The following is a 14566-nucleotide window of genomic DNA, read 5'->3' on the forward strand; positions in this document are numbered from 1 at the left end:
CTTGAAGTGAAAGCTACAAGTTTCTCTCCAGTTTTATTGTGTTGTATGAACAAAATGCCCACTCACGCCTGTGCCAAACAAATGCTGTGGTAAATGTTCCCTTTTCCCTTCTACTTTAAGGACCGTATTTCCCAATGTGTGTGTGGCTTATCTGGGGGATTTGTACTGTGGGTTTCAGAGCATATGGCTGAAAGGTGACTTCTGCACTGACTTCGTTAGCTGGGTGTGGGAGTGCACTCAAGTTTACCAGGCCTGCTGGAGCTAACTGGTTGTGGCTGTATCACTTACAGGGAAGGGATTTAAGGCAGGAGAAACCCTGATCTTGGCAGGTAGTCCAGGGAAAGTGGGAGTCTAGCCCCTGCCTCATGGAGCTGAAACACTCCCTTCACACTTCCATTTCCAAGGCAGGAACAAGATTCTGAGAGAATTAATGGAGAGAAAATAACTAAGTTCAGCTTCTTGACACAACTAGGAATTAACAGTGGCAAAGTTCCTTCTGGACAACTCGGCATCACCTTCCCATCTGTCTTCTGAAACAGATTGGAACTATCAGGAGAGGCACTTCGTACAAACGAGGAGCGATGGCAGGACTGTCACCTACCTGGCACAAGGTGGCGATGTGGCGGTGTCGATGTTGTAGGCGTGCTTGAAGTTGTACAGGCTGATCACATCGTCGTTCAGGGTAGCCAGTTCCAGGCAGCCGATGAAGCCAGGCAAGTCTAAGCTGGGAGGGAGCTGTGCAGAAAGAGAGAAGTAAAAGGACACATGCCGTATTTGGGTTATCACGAAAGCATTTGAGTCTGGGATCAGCTTTTTCTCTGTACTCCTCATATTGTGAAAAAATGGGATATTGCTGCCTTTGAACAGTCATTGCAGTCCTTATCATGATACAGCCACTAGCCATAATATTCCATACATGAAAAAAAGAGGAAATGGAGCATAAAGATGTCCTCACAGAGAGAAGATTGGGGCAGATGAGGCAAGGACTTTTTTTGTAGTTTGGTAGTTTTGAAGGGAGTGCGCTTGGAAGAAGGAAGAGTTAGGATGTGACATCCCAAATCTTGCTTGAAGTACTTGAATCTCTCAAAAGATATTTCATGTCTAAGGTATAGACATTCTTTATTCCTTGAAAAATAATTTCCTACCATGACAAGGGAAAGAATGAAAGAGCACTTTAAACTCAGGATACTTGGATTCAAAGACTGTACCAGTGTCTAAGCCTCAGTATTATTTTAAACAGTTAACAGGATATAGATATAGAAACTCCTTCTTTTAACAAAGGTCACTGCAAATGAAATTTAAATTGCCACAGTAGTGAAAGATACAAAAGAATAAAGCATTAGTGAATAATTCTTTTAATATTAAAATACTCTGCTCTGTGGAACAGGTGTGATATTAATAACACCTCTTGCACTTCAGAGACTGATCACTGATGGCAACTTTCATTCGGCTTCTCATTATTTCCATTTTGCTTACAGTATAATAGTAACAGTAATGCAGCAATGCAGAACATACATAGCTGTAAGAGAAAGTGAGATTCTCATCTGCAGCACAGAACCTGTATCTTGTTTCTTTTTTTTTTTTTTTTTGTTTCTTCTACTATTCTATTTAATTATCTGAAGTATGAGATATCCAGTCGTTATGTGATACATTTTCTATTAATGAGATCATTCATAACATTTTCTAAATCCAGAAAGTTGCCTTACAGAGACAGGTAAATGAGGTGCTAGCTCATCCTGACTGTGATGAGGTGGGTGCAATCCTTTACAATCCAGGCAGAAGCATCCACCTCCTGCTAGTCCTCAGGTACGTATTGCACAGACAAGTCTTCATGTCATTGCAAGGCTGGATTTAAACCACTGATAATTTAAATTGAACAAATCAGTTCATCAGAAGTTTGCTACACCATGCTAGTATTAATGGTATTTTACCTTTCATTTTTGTAACAGTTGTGAAAGAAAAGTTGTTAAGTACCAAAGCTCTATCAGCATTTGAAAAAAATGAGTAGCCTGCAAACCAGGTAGCCCTTCTGAGCTGGGATACCAGGCCTTAATTTATTCAATTTAATTAAAAAAAAAAAAATCACTTTTATTATTACTTTTCAGAAAACCTTACTGATAGCTAATAGGAATCTGATCATCCTCTGTATGACATGATATGCTGGAGAAACTAGTAGCTTTTGCTGTAGATAGAAGAGATAGTCCTAAGATAATAAATGACTAAATAAGGACATTTCATTTTTTAGCCATTTCTGTGTTAAAAAGGGAAGCTCAGCAAGATGGGTTTGTATTATTTAAGCTCTGAATATAAAGTATTTATCTGACTAACCTTGAAGTCTGGAGGTGCTCCACCAACGTAGAAAACAGTATTTTCAGGTTCCAAATTCAGGAGAGAGCTAGGACCAAGAGTCTCTCCTGTTTTGATGAATTTTTCTTCTGATGTGCTGCTAAGACTTGGTATAGTTAGAAACATTTTGCCATGTCTTCCAATCCTGCAGAAGGAAATTGTAAGAGAAGAGAGTTTTGTGTTTGCTAGATTAAAAAAAAAATAAATGCAGAAAGCCACAGACAACAGCAGGAAGCCTCCAGCTCCAGAAAGGTGTTTTTTGTTTGTTTGTTTTTTTTTTTTCTTCTTCCCCTCATTAGAAGACTGGTATTCTACAGGGAAAAAAACAGAAAAATTACAGACACTTTCCCTTCCCCTTCATATGTCCCCATGGTCCTGGCTCTCTAGAAGCAAAACAAATTTCCATTTACTCCAGCAGTGATAGAACCAGACACTTAAGATTACTAATGAGCAATTCTGGGACAGCCTTTTCTGGTTATTTATTTATTTATTTATTTATTTGTTTGTTTCCTCTCTTTGAAGCTGTTTGAATGTGGTGAAATGTACATTGTCTGTTTACCTTTCAATTTTGATGATGCTGAAGTAAGAAGGCCAGGTGCTGACTGGCTTGGAGTCCAGAGGTATTTCCACATCTTGGTCTCCCAGGTTATAAATGTAGACAAGGTTGTCATTTTTAATTGCCAGTCCCATGTAATTTTTAACCTAAAACATCAGTGGAGAAGGATGTCAGAGCTGCAACATCAAAACAGATTTTTTGCAGAGCACTGGTAAAGTATTGGGCTATGTAAAACAAAATGAAGGCTTTAAAAAGTAAGGTTTCTTACATGTTCTATTAAAATAATATATACATTATATAATTTATATTTGTAATTTTACATATTATATTTATATTTTATATATTATATAAATATAATTAAAAATCTTAACTCTCTAATCAGTTTCCTTCACTGGACAGAAAAAAACCTCTGATGTTTTATCCATTTTTAATCAAGAAAATACAAGGTCATAAGATTTTTACTGACTGTAAATTGGTCATGTTTAATGAGAAGCTACTTATCAGTATTTACTGTGCAAAGGTGTTAAATATTTGAAGAAGAAAAATTTGTTTGAAGCCTAGGTACTATGATGCAAATAGTTCTCTTACCAGGAGGGGTTTCTCTTAATTTATACAGTAGGTTTCTTTTTAGAAAAGTTTAAAAAGAAAAGCATGCTGTTTTACCCTTCTCAGCTAAGACCTTGTCAGGATTCTATTTGGCTTGTGAGATGCAATTTTTCTTCTTTCAGGAATCACAATTTAATGAGCAACTCTTTCACAACACTTGCAGGTAGTGAGAGCATATGCCATTTCTAAGTATTTCAAAGCAGTGAAGTACAGGTGTACAGCAGCACCACAAGCCTCCGGCAAAGAGCCTTCTTACTTATGGACTTCTGGCCTTGAAAGTTTGGAATTGTCACTCTCAGCAGCATAAACCTGGTTAAATTGTGGCCCATAAAAAAAGCAATACAAGTAATGGTAGCTGCTCAGTACTGGCAGTTCAAATGGCAAGTGAAGCTCCCAGCAGTGGCAAACACAAAAGCATGCTGCGTAGGCAGCCCAATTTGCCTGTTGGAGAGAATCCTTCATTGCTTGCAGTAAGAATCGCAGAAGTTTCAGGGACAGGCGTGCTGGAAGCCCTTGCACTTTGCTTTGCACTAAGTCAGTGGCAGTTTTTAAATCAGCTGACAATAGATACCTTGTATTTTGTGAAATGGAGAAAAAGCAAGAGGAATAAACAAGGGCAGATGAACTTCAAACATATTGCAACATTTTTTTATACGTATAAAAATTAACTGGGCTATTCTCTTACATTTTTGTTTCCAAGGTACAAAATGAATCTGTCTGGAGATGCTGCCAGTTGTGGGTTGTCTTTCTGAAGCTTTATATACAAGCTCATGGAAGTGAAAGACTTCAGTTCCTCCACGTTGATCTTTGGATTGACTTCAACAGCTGATTCGCCTCCAAACATCATAGAAACCTGGACCTGCAGTTGCAAGTGCACTAAGTGAGACATTACTGCTGCCTGTAGACATTGCTTGGGGTAAATGTGCAAGAAATCTTGGTCAGTAGCCTCTCTTACTACTAGAATAAAATCAGCACCTATATAGGTGCTATTTAGAATTTTATGTTTATAACAATCACTTATGGAAGATGCTTTAAAGAGAAGATAGTAAATTAAACTCCTCATTAACTATGCTTACGAATATTAATATTAAATTAGAATATGTTTAAGAACATTCTTAATGTAATTTAAATTTCAGTGGGACATTGTTGTGTGCTTAGTTGAATTTGGGCTACATTGCAAGGTACAGACTATAACGAAGTTCCTACAGGGCTATAAAACTTCTACCTGTAATTTTTCTTTGCATTGAGAGTACTACGGCCAATTTTCTGTTTATGAGTAATCCTGTTTTATTATTGAAGTTACAGTGACATATAGAAGATGCTAATCAAATTTTAATACATTTTAGTTCAAAATGAACTATGAACTTCAACATAAATGCAGTAATGTTTTCAAGTTTAGGCAATATATTCCTGAATGATGAAAGACCTTTAAAGAAAAGTCAAACATTTCCCAGGTATTCATGTACTAGATGAATTTTGCCTTTTTTTTTTTAAAAAAAAAAAAGGAATGTACATGAATAGCATTGTGAGCATGTAATAATGAACTGAATTTTTGATTTTTGTGAATTAACTCAAATATATTGTTTTAATTTTTGACCTCAGTGTTCTTATTACAGAAAAATCCTTCATAATTAATGTATGAAAATGAAAGCGTTTTTCTCTATTAAATATGCATGAGTTAAAGATTCTCCTAGTCTGCAGAAAATTAATTCACAAGAAAAAAAAGGAAGACTCTCAACTGAGGAGAGTTTGTGTTATGTTGCCATAATTCCTCCTGCATCTAACGAATATTGCCAGTTGAGTTTTACCTGTAAACAGTGGCCATCATTAACTCTGTGCCTATCACTTAACTAAAGTTGCTACTCCAGTAGAAACAGTCTGCAGTGAACACTATGGTAATGTTAACTGCTTATAAATATGAATTGCAAATATTTTATTGACTTTCACGTATTTTGTTTATGTAGTTGGGAGGAGATTTCAAGGTTCAGTCTTCAGACATAGCCCAAGAAAATAAAGCTCCTGGGAAGATGTATATGATAATTAGCACTATTAACCAAATACCCCATCTCAAAGTTTTACCTTGCTCGCCACACTCCTGGTTTGGGCAATCAAGTCTCTAATCCGCTGAATGCTGGAAGAAATATTGTTTGCTGGTGCCTTCTGTTCTACTTTGCGCAGTTTATCCAGGAGTTGAGGGAAGACTTCCGTAAGCTTCTTCACTGCAGTTAGAAAAGAAGTGACAGCTTGTTTTCTTCCTCTTTGCAACACCAGTTTTGCACTAGGAAAATTGCTCCTTGCAGTCTTCAACCAGCCCACCTCCTTGTACTTTCAGAACAAGTCCTGGGTGTGGTGCATGAGAACCACTGATTTCAGAAAGGTTAGTGTCTTATCTAGTATATCTACTATATCTAGTCTGCACAAAAGTGTTTGGAAGAAAACTTTTATTTTTTGCCTTGCACAAACGCAGCTATTTTTTCATGGGACTTCTAATAACTACTAGAAGTTGTACCTATGTACTATTTTTCTAAAGGAGCTTTGTAAATGTTAATCATTTTAACCTTTTCATCTTCCTTCAAGGCAGATAAATGTTAAACCCGATCTTACAGATACGGCAACTGGAGCAGAAGGATTAGTTGTTTGGCATCTCACTCGAGATCTGTGGCTGATCTGGGAATTTCAGAGAGGCTCATGAGCTTTTCAAATTCAGTTTAGAGGAGCTGAACAGGCTGCTTTCCTCTGCTCTCAGCTGTGCATTTCTCCACCCACATAGAAGCAACAGCTGTGGAGTGATGTAGTAGCCCACTGTGCTAACAGAAACATTGCTGCTTTCAGCCTGTGGTAAAAGCTTTGTGCTGTACAATGGCAGAGAAGCTCAGAAGATGATGAATGTGCACCTAAACTGTACTTACTATCTGTCCCAGACTCCTCAGCTTTCCTGTCTATGTATGACAAGGTCATGAATCACAGTCCTGTGCTTCTAGTCTTTTGCTGCAGTATCTCTTGGTATGTGTGGGAGAAGGATGGTGGTCAAAGGGAAATGTGTCTGCTTTAATGTGTTCAAAGGCAGAAAGATAAGCAGAAAAATTACAGAGAAAGGAAAAGAACTACTCCTGATGATCATACAGTTTTGTCACATCTGATTCCACTGACATGCTGCCCTTTGAAGGATATTTACACATCACATCATTTTGCATCTCTAATTGAGTATAGGTATAAGTAGCTGAGTATAATTAAATGTGATTTTAGCCACAAGCTTCATGCATACAAGCAAGATCCAGTAGTCATAGTTAATTTTTAATGACATGGATTCACTGCAAAGGTTAAGATCTGATTTGTCAGGTTTTTAGTTATGTTTTAAGGGTTATCAACTTGCATCCACTTGTTCTTGTGTTCCTTTCCTTGTATTTTTACTCGTCTGAAAAGATAGGGAGACAGGTAGAGAACCTAATCTTCAGCTGTACTATCATTATAAAGAAGGGAAAAAAATTCTATTCTGTGCTCTCCGTTCCATGCTGACTACAGACTGAAGCAGCTCTCAGCTTCACTCAGAGTAGCACAGAGTAACAGAAGATCCCATGGAGTCCCATACAGCCTGCTTCCCTCTGGGTAGAGTAGAAAGCTGTATTTGCCACAACCTTCCTCTCCCTCTACTTGGCTCTTTTCACTTGTGTTTTTCCTCCAAGTTCAGTATAGGAGTGAGCTGTGAGGAACTCTAGGTTCTCCAGTTATTTTCCTTAAGTCCTGAAAGACCTTATATGCTATATAGAATAATATATTGCATGTAAGCCTTACAGTATACAAAAAGTGCCATTTTTTCAACAAGTCCTCAACGAAGCACACTGAATTAACCTAACACATTATTTCCAGACTGCATTAAGTATTCTATTTAAAAAATCAACAAAACAATGCAACAGTATACTAATTCTCTTGCAGAAAGTTTGCTCTGCCTTTTGAAATGAAGCGTATCACAATAATCACTTAGAAAAAAAAGTCCTCTCTACTGTTAAAAAATTCCAAGCTCAGAAAGTGATACAGCAAATTTTAAGCATCCCTTTTTTGCTGTTGGTTGTTTTGTTTTAAACCACCAACTGAATTGTAACTGTATTTGATCAGATATCTTGAAAAACTGGCTTTTTGTCTGTTTGAAATTTAGATGCGAAGATAGAAACACAGCTGTGATATGAAAGCTCCTAACTGTCATCTGTTACTCCTAGTAAAATCTTGCCATAAACCTCTTCTTTTTATCCTTTATATGGCATTCTTCAACAAAGAAGAATGATGATTTTTTAGTCTTTGGAATAAAAGTAAAAAGGAGTCTTTCCTAGTCACAAAATACTAAAAAAAGGGGACAGAGAGCAAACTGTCAAGTAGGAAACATCTTGACTGTAACCTTTTAGATACTTTCTCTTTCAGTGTTTTCTTTCCCAAACTACACTTCATCCTCTGCTGAAAATCATAAATTCCCTGCACAATGGCAAAATGTTAAGTCTTCTCAAACACCACAGCCATGACATGTTCTCACCCTTCCAAAAATGCCATGCAAGCTTCAGTCAAGGGCAGTTTGGGCAGATAGCTTAGAGGCTTTCTCTGCTGTGGCAGAGAAAAACGGTGCAGGCACCTGGCTGAACATATTTCAATACTTCCTCTTGGGCTTTGATGGACATTCCTGTTTCCAGGATGCACACAACTGATCTGAAAGCGCTCTGCTGCCCTCAGACAACTCAACATCTGTCTTACCAGGCTGTGAATCACAGCCACATCTAACTGGAGCAGTTCCAGTGCAGTCCCCTTTGTTGTTGGTACTCTCCATTCTTCCTAACAAACCCTCACATTTGTTCTCTATTCTTCCTCTTTGCCCTTCCTAATAAAAGTGAAATTGATGTAACGTTTACAAGCTTTTCTAGCAATCATCCTACTTAAATATTGTATTTCCTCCTTATTCCTCTTTGACTCCTTTGCTTATCAAATCAGGGACCTTTTCAACTCTATGTTTGTACCACTGAGGATAGAACAGCTCTGTTTTTAAGTGCCTCCCAGTGTTACAAAAACAATAGCTGAACCATGTATCATAATGAAAAGTATGTAAATAATCTGTCCACATTTCATTGTGACGTTGGTACCCTAATAAAACTGACTTAGAAGCCAGTATGACTTCAGCCCTTAAGTGTTTAAGTCATTTTTAGAAATGCTCATGTATCCAGAAGTTTTAAAGAGGAGTCAAGCCTCATGGCAAATGCTACTTTTTACAATATTTTCCTATAGATAAAATTCCACAAGATTATAAGCAATGAAAATGCAGTGTAAACAATTTGCACAGCATGATGCTGCAATGATTCCCTTCTTTTTTAATACTACAGAATAGCAAAACACAGGCTGCTGTACCTGCATCTCCAGCTGAGTGCACAGCGCTGTCGTATGCAGCTGAATCGTGCTGGAAGTTTTGCAGGTTCTGAGACCACAACCTCACATTCTCATCCATGGGAGTTGTAGCCTGTGTTACTGTCACAGTAGTGCTAACAGCCTCTGCAGTCTTCTGTTTAGCTTGCTCCAAGCGCTGTCTGGCCTCCACTACATAATAAATAAGGGATGAGAGGAAATGAACATTGACAAAGTTTCAAATGAGCTGTTGCCTGTACTTTAAAAGTGATGAGATTAAGAGGATTTTAGCTTTTGCAGAGTGGAGATCCAACCTTGCTTATTTGGTCTTCTCTTTGTTTCCACAAGGAATACTCAAAAGTCCTAGTGGGTGGTCTACCGTTATATTAATTGTTTAAATATAACAAATCCTTATTTCCTCATAGTTTGTATTGATAAAATTTTTCAGTATCCTTGTTTTTTGAAAGTTGTTGCATAGTCCAAGGATATTCTGATTTTCTTTGTGTTTTAAAAGAAAATTTACGTAAAGACTAAATATTTTTCATGAAAGTTATTTTCCATGCAGAGAAATCCAAGGTACTAAAATGCTTTTGTTATTCCACATCCAGTTTTTGTTTTCGTTTTTTCTTTTTGAGTTACCAAGGAATGTATTTCCAAAATCATGGCATTTTGCATATGATATCTTAGTAGTAAAAAGCAAGAATAGGAATTAATGGAGAATTTTGAATATGTCAACTTTGGACATCTTTGGGTATGAGATGGATGCTCTATGATGTCTGTTTTCTGAGAAACTAAAGTGAGATTTTGTCAGTCAAGACTGCCAGTAATTAATCTCCCAAATACTCTGTATGTGATTATATGAGAATTAGATTTTGACAATCAATAGAGTAAATTCACAGATTTGTAAATTCTCCAAAGCCCTGAAAAAATCAAGAGTTAAATGGGAGAGGACAATTGTAGGAAGCAGGATCAAAACAAATGTTAGTACTTTCTGATGGAAAAAATGTATAATTTTATCATGAATACATTAAAGATGGATTGATATTAATTATGTCTTGTCATTTCCATCAAATTTGTTTGAGCCTTCCTGGAACTGAAATCTTAATATCAACTTCATAGGCCATATGCAAAGATAAAATGCGGTGCAAAGCATTTGAAGGCAAAGAATCATAAAATGAGATTTCTTACAACCTAGTTCTGCTGATTGCATTTTTGTGATGGCTCTCATCAGTTTGCTTTGCACAGCATGCATTCGTGCCACAGTGCCATTGACATGACGGCTGGTGTCTGCAATGGTTAAATCATTACCTGTGGGGAGAAATTAGGAGATATGACTGAATGATATCAAAGGAGCATTTTAAAAAGATAAATTTTCTCCTACTGAGGTATGTTATTAAGCCTTTAGTATACCATAGGTAGTATGCTAAGACATTTTTTAGCATCGGCTACAGTAGCACTCTTGACTTTATATAATCTAAAGTCATAAGCAACCTTGATGCTCATAGCCATTAATTGCCTTAACTCAGTCAGTGCCAATTCTCATTGTGTTTTCCAATTCCAAACTTACACAGGAGAAAGTCTAAGAAACTCAAAAGGTCCTGAAAAATTGAAGAGGTCATTTCCATAATCTTAGTGCTATCATTCATTTTCAGTGAAAAGAAAAAAAAAAAAAGTCAAAATCTTTTAACATTTATTATTATCCAACACTGAAGAAATCCAGATTCCTGAATACTTAAACTGTTGTGAATTGATTTCAGTCAACTACTTAACTGAGTATATTTACATGTGAAAAACTATTTATGGGTGCAGATATTTAAACAGTGGATATATTTCAGATGGTCCTTTTGTAAATGAAATAAACTTTGTATATTTACTGTAAGCTGCTGTCTGTTGTAGCTGCATGGCTCGGCTGACAAGTTCTTCACTTTTACCTCTATGGTAAGTGATCTGAGTATCAATTCCAACTGCAGCCTGCAAGTGTATTTCAAAAAAGAAAGTCAAAATAATGTTTACCAAATGTTTCCTTTTAAAGTGTATAATTCTAGACAATGTATTGCTTGATATAAATGTAACTTCAAAGTCAACAGCAGTTTCATTTTTCTTGTTAGTATTTAAGATTGGCAACTGGAATACAAAAAGAAGATTGAAAGGAAAATTTCCTATAGGCTGTAATAAAAGCTTAGAGAAACGTACTTTTCAGAGAGCAATAAAGGATAACTAAGATGCAGAAAACAGAGAACTCCTCTTAATTTATCAGCTCTAATATACCAACTTGGTATTCATTCTGCATGTTAGTTAGGCATCGTGTTTGTTTCCACTGTCAGTTCTATCAGGTGATGAACGTGTGCTGTGTGGGGAACTGTTTCCAGTCCCCATTAGCATACTGTAAGCAGAGGACAGGACTCAAAATCCCTAGGGATCTGGTCCCTGCAATCCAACCAGTTCCTCTTTCTATCCTACTAATAAATTGCTACTAAAGTCTTTTAAAATTATAAACGTAAAAAAGGAAATAAAATATTTTAGAACAGTAAGGCCCGAGACAAAACTAGCATCCTCATTAAAGCAGTGAGCATACAAGTGGGTTATTTGCCTCATTTTAACTTTCTATGAGAAACAGTGATGATCCTGTCACTGATCCTTTCCTTCCACCTGGTACTGTGTGGAAGAGGAGGACTCAAGCACCCATTCCTACAGAGCCAGGGAGTTGTCTGCACTTTTACAGGACTGTCTCAGGTTGAGTGATAGGACAAAGAAGCATCTCCCTGTACTCATTGACAGGAAGGCCCTATTGCTTCTTTGTAAATTACAGGGGAATGTAGACAGGCAGAACGGTTGACCACCTAGGATTTAATTCAGGAAATAACATATGAAGCAAAATGTGCAGTGAGAACTTTGATGCGGACAATGAAGCTAGATCTTGTTTTTTCTTCAGACTTAGGTGTTCAAAGCCCCTGTAGCATTGCACATAAATGCTGGTGTTATGACAACTACTTACATCATTGACCCGGTTTGTTGTGTTCAGTGCCAGTAAAGCAGCTTTATTAGCTTCTTCAATATAACCAGCAATATTTTCATATACATTTGAAGCATTTATTGCCCTTTGTACCAATCCATTTGTATCAACACCATGTAAATTCCTGTTAAAAAGAGAGTAAACAGAGGAAGAAACCAAACTGCATCAAATTAGTTTCAAATTGATTAGCTTTCTTAACATTCTATGAATCTTGACTATATAATTTTGCACATAAATATGTTCTGGCCTGGAGTGTATTCCCTTCATTGGGTATGACCATCCATGCCAATCTAAAGCAGGAGAAAACTATGTGGATAGCAGGTACATCCCAAGGGTTTCCAACTTGCTAAAGCTCTGGGAATTTGGCCTTCACATCTATGTGAGCAGTAACAGGTAACTTCTAAGCTTTTATCTATTTAAAAAATCTGGATAGATATTTCATAAACAGACAGAATAACAGATCAGTGGGTTGTCCTTCTATGGAGATAACTCCTGGCTGTGAATGGAAAGAACTACGTGTACCAGTGATCAGGACAGCTGTATCAACAGACTGTTTATATGTTCCAAATGTAGATGGGAAAAGGGGGAGAATTAGATGAAGAACTATCCACTGGTCATGAAATTTTGCAAGAAGTTTGATTTCAGAAATATAATGTTGCCTTGCTGGCATGGTAGAACTCGATGTGCATATTAAGAGCTAAATGGTCTTCAGAGGAGATTCGAAACAGTTGGCTTAGGGCTGACCCTTCAGTAATTACTAACTTTGAGTAAGCATTATTTTCTATATTTTTGTGATAAACAGAATTCAGAGAATATATTTATATAAATATTAGACATACATGTATATCTGCTTCTGTGCATTCACTTCAGTGTATTTGCACGCTGAAGGCATAACAATTTTCCAATTATCAGTAATAATTTTCTGCTATATTCCATTCCCTCCAAATAAACTTCAACAACAAAAAAGCCTAACAAGTTTATAAAGGAAATCCATTAAAGAACAAACAACGACAACAACATAAAACAACCAATCAACTGAAAAACAACATAATGACTTGAAGATAGGCTAAATGTTTTAAAGGATTAAAGTTTCACTGCAGGACGATCTTCTCAAAAATTAAGAATCAGCACATTTCCATCTGGATATTTTGCAATTATTCCTGCTCATTTTATATCAAATTCTTGATATATTGGAGTTGGTAGTAATTTTAAGATTATTTTAGGAAAGGTTGAAGATTAGCCATGTGGGGTAGTTTCTTTCAAGTGATTCTACTACCCCCAGCTAGGCGATCTCAGACTGAACATATTGTTCACTTTCTAGGCTGTCTGTAGTTTGTGTAGCATTATAGAACAAGAGTTTTAGATATCAGCTTTGTACAGCTCTATAAAGGAAAGCCATCTGTTATTTTGTCACTGTTTAAATCTCCTATCCACTGTGTACTAATATTAAGAAACAACTGGTATTTAGATAATATGCTTGATGAGTAGTTATAACACTTTATCCTCTGAAAATGTATGTTCATTGCTTAAGGTAGAATTTGGTGAAGCATTTTCTTTAAAAAATCACTTGCAGCAGTGATTTTTTCATGTGTAGTACCAATTGCAAATAAAGTCATATTTTAAATCTGCTTAGAGTGACTTTTTAGTAAATTGAAGGAAAGTCTGTTTGCCAGCAAAATAGGAGGCCTTGCAATAAACTTTTGGAATTACAGAGGGCTTGTTTCACTGAAGCACAATTTACACTTCAAGATATATTCCATGTGTGAACCACTTCTTAAACAAAAACTATCACAAATCCCATTTTATGGCCCATACTACAAAAACATTTTTTAGTATGAAATAACTCACTAACAAAAGCAGTATCTGCCAGCCCCATTTAATCTGCCTGTATTGTACTACTTTTCAGTAGTTTGCCTTTTCTATTCTCATATTATGGCAAGAGGAGAACGTGCCAAATTAGAAAGAGAAGAATATCACACAAGATACATTTGTCTATGCTTTGAGAAGATGAATAGATTTTGTTTTGCTCAAATTCAGATTTTCTCTCTGGACCATGAAAGTTCTTTCCACACATGAGTTCCCAGCAATTTGTTTAATGCTTGTTTACAGCCAGTGTATCTAATGTCACTGTGTTTCTGCTTTTCTCAGTTCATTCAGCTGTTCAATAATTAGCACTTGTATGAACAGAGTCTGCTGAAGTTAAATTTTACCGGTCCAACTCATCAGCAAGTCTTCTTAGGTTATGTGCATGCTGCATAGCCTTTTCTTCCAGCTCAGCATCGAACAGAGACAGATTGGCTATTTTTTCTTGCAATTCCTTTTTTGCTCCATCTATTTCTGCGTAGAACCCTGACACATTCTGAATAAATATGGAAGGAAGGAAAGAGTAGGAAAATCATAAAAAAATCAGGTCTTTTAAAAAATTATTATGTTTTATTTTACCTTTTATGTTATAATGCATTTGTTTTCTTTTATATTTTTATCAGATAAAAGAGAGTAAAGGGTGTCTTATGAGTGTTGGTGAAGCAAGACAAACGCAGGAAGATAAAAATCAGCCAAAATTCAAGAAATCTCTTAAAAAGATATTATAGAGAGATAAGAGAAATACAAAAGAGAGACAGTTGAGAGATGTATTGCCATCTGTTGTGTTTACTTTAGAACAGTGCCAA

At 36.5% G+C, this 14566-nt stretch overlaps 1 protein-coding gene across 2 annotated transcripts in view; it reads right to left on the reverse strand.

Annotated features, from left to right (window-relative positions):
• The window catches only part of LAMA4 (laminin subunit alpha 4), a 96951-nt gene that overhangs the window by 25868 nt on the left and 56517 nt on the right, over positions 1 to 14566 (reverse strand). The window contains exons 13-22 of one of the 2 annotated variants that reach the window (XM_048935529.1): positions 14108 to 14256; positions 11880 to 12021; positions 10759 to 10855; positions 10076 to 10192; positions 8891 to 9076; positions 5588 to 5727; positions 4194 to 4367; positions 2906 to 3048; positions 2329 to 2491; positions 602 to 735 (exon numbers count right to left, since the gene is read on the reverse strand). In XM_048935529.1, the coding sequence (XP_048791486.1) occupies positions 602 to 735; positions 2329 to 2491; positions 2906 to 3048; positions 4194 to 4367; positions 5588 to 5727; positions 8891 to 9076; positions 10076 to 10192; positions 10759 to 10855; positions 11880 to 12021; positions 14108 to 14256 (1445 nt within the window). Of the gene's footprint in view, positions 1 to 601; positions 736 to 2328; positions 2492 to 2905; positions 3049 to 4193; positions 4368 to 5587; positions 5728 to 8890; positions 9077 to 10072; positions 10193 to 10758; positions 10856 to 11879; positions 12022 to 14107; positions 14257 to 14566 lie in introns of both variants that reach the window. The other variant, XM_048935528.1, reaches the window with a different exon arrangement.

The sequence above is a fragment of the Lagopus muta genome, chromosome 2, assembly GCF_023343835.1.
Source record: "Lagopus muta isolate bLagMut1 chromosome 2, bLagMut1 primary, whole genome shotgun sequence".
NCBI classification, from domain to species: Eukaryota; Metazoa; Chordata; class Aves; order Galliformes; family Phasianidae; genus Lagopus; species Lagopus muta.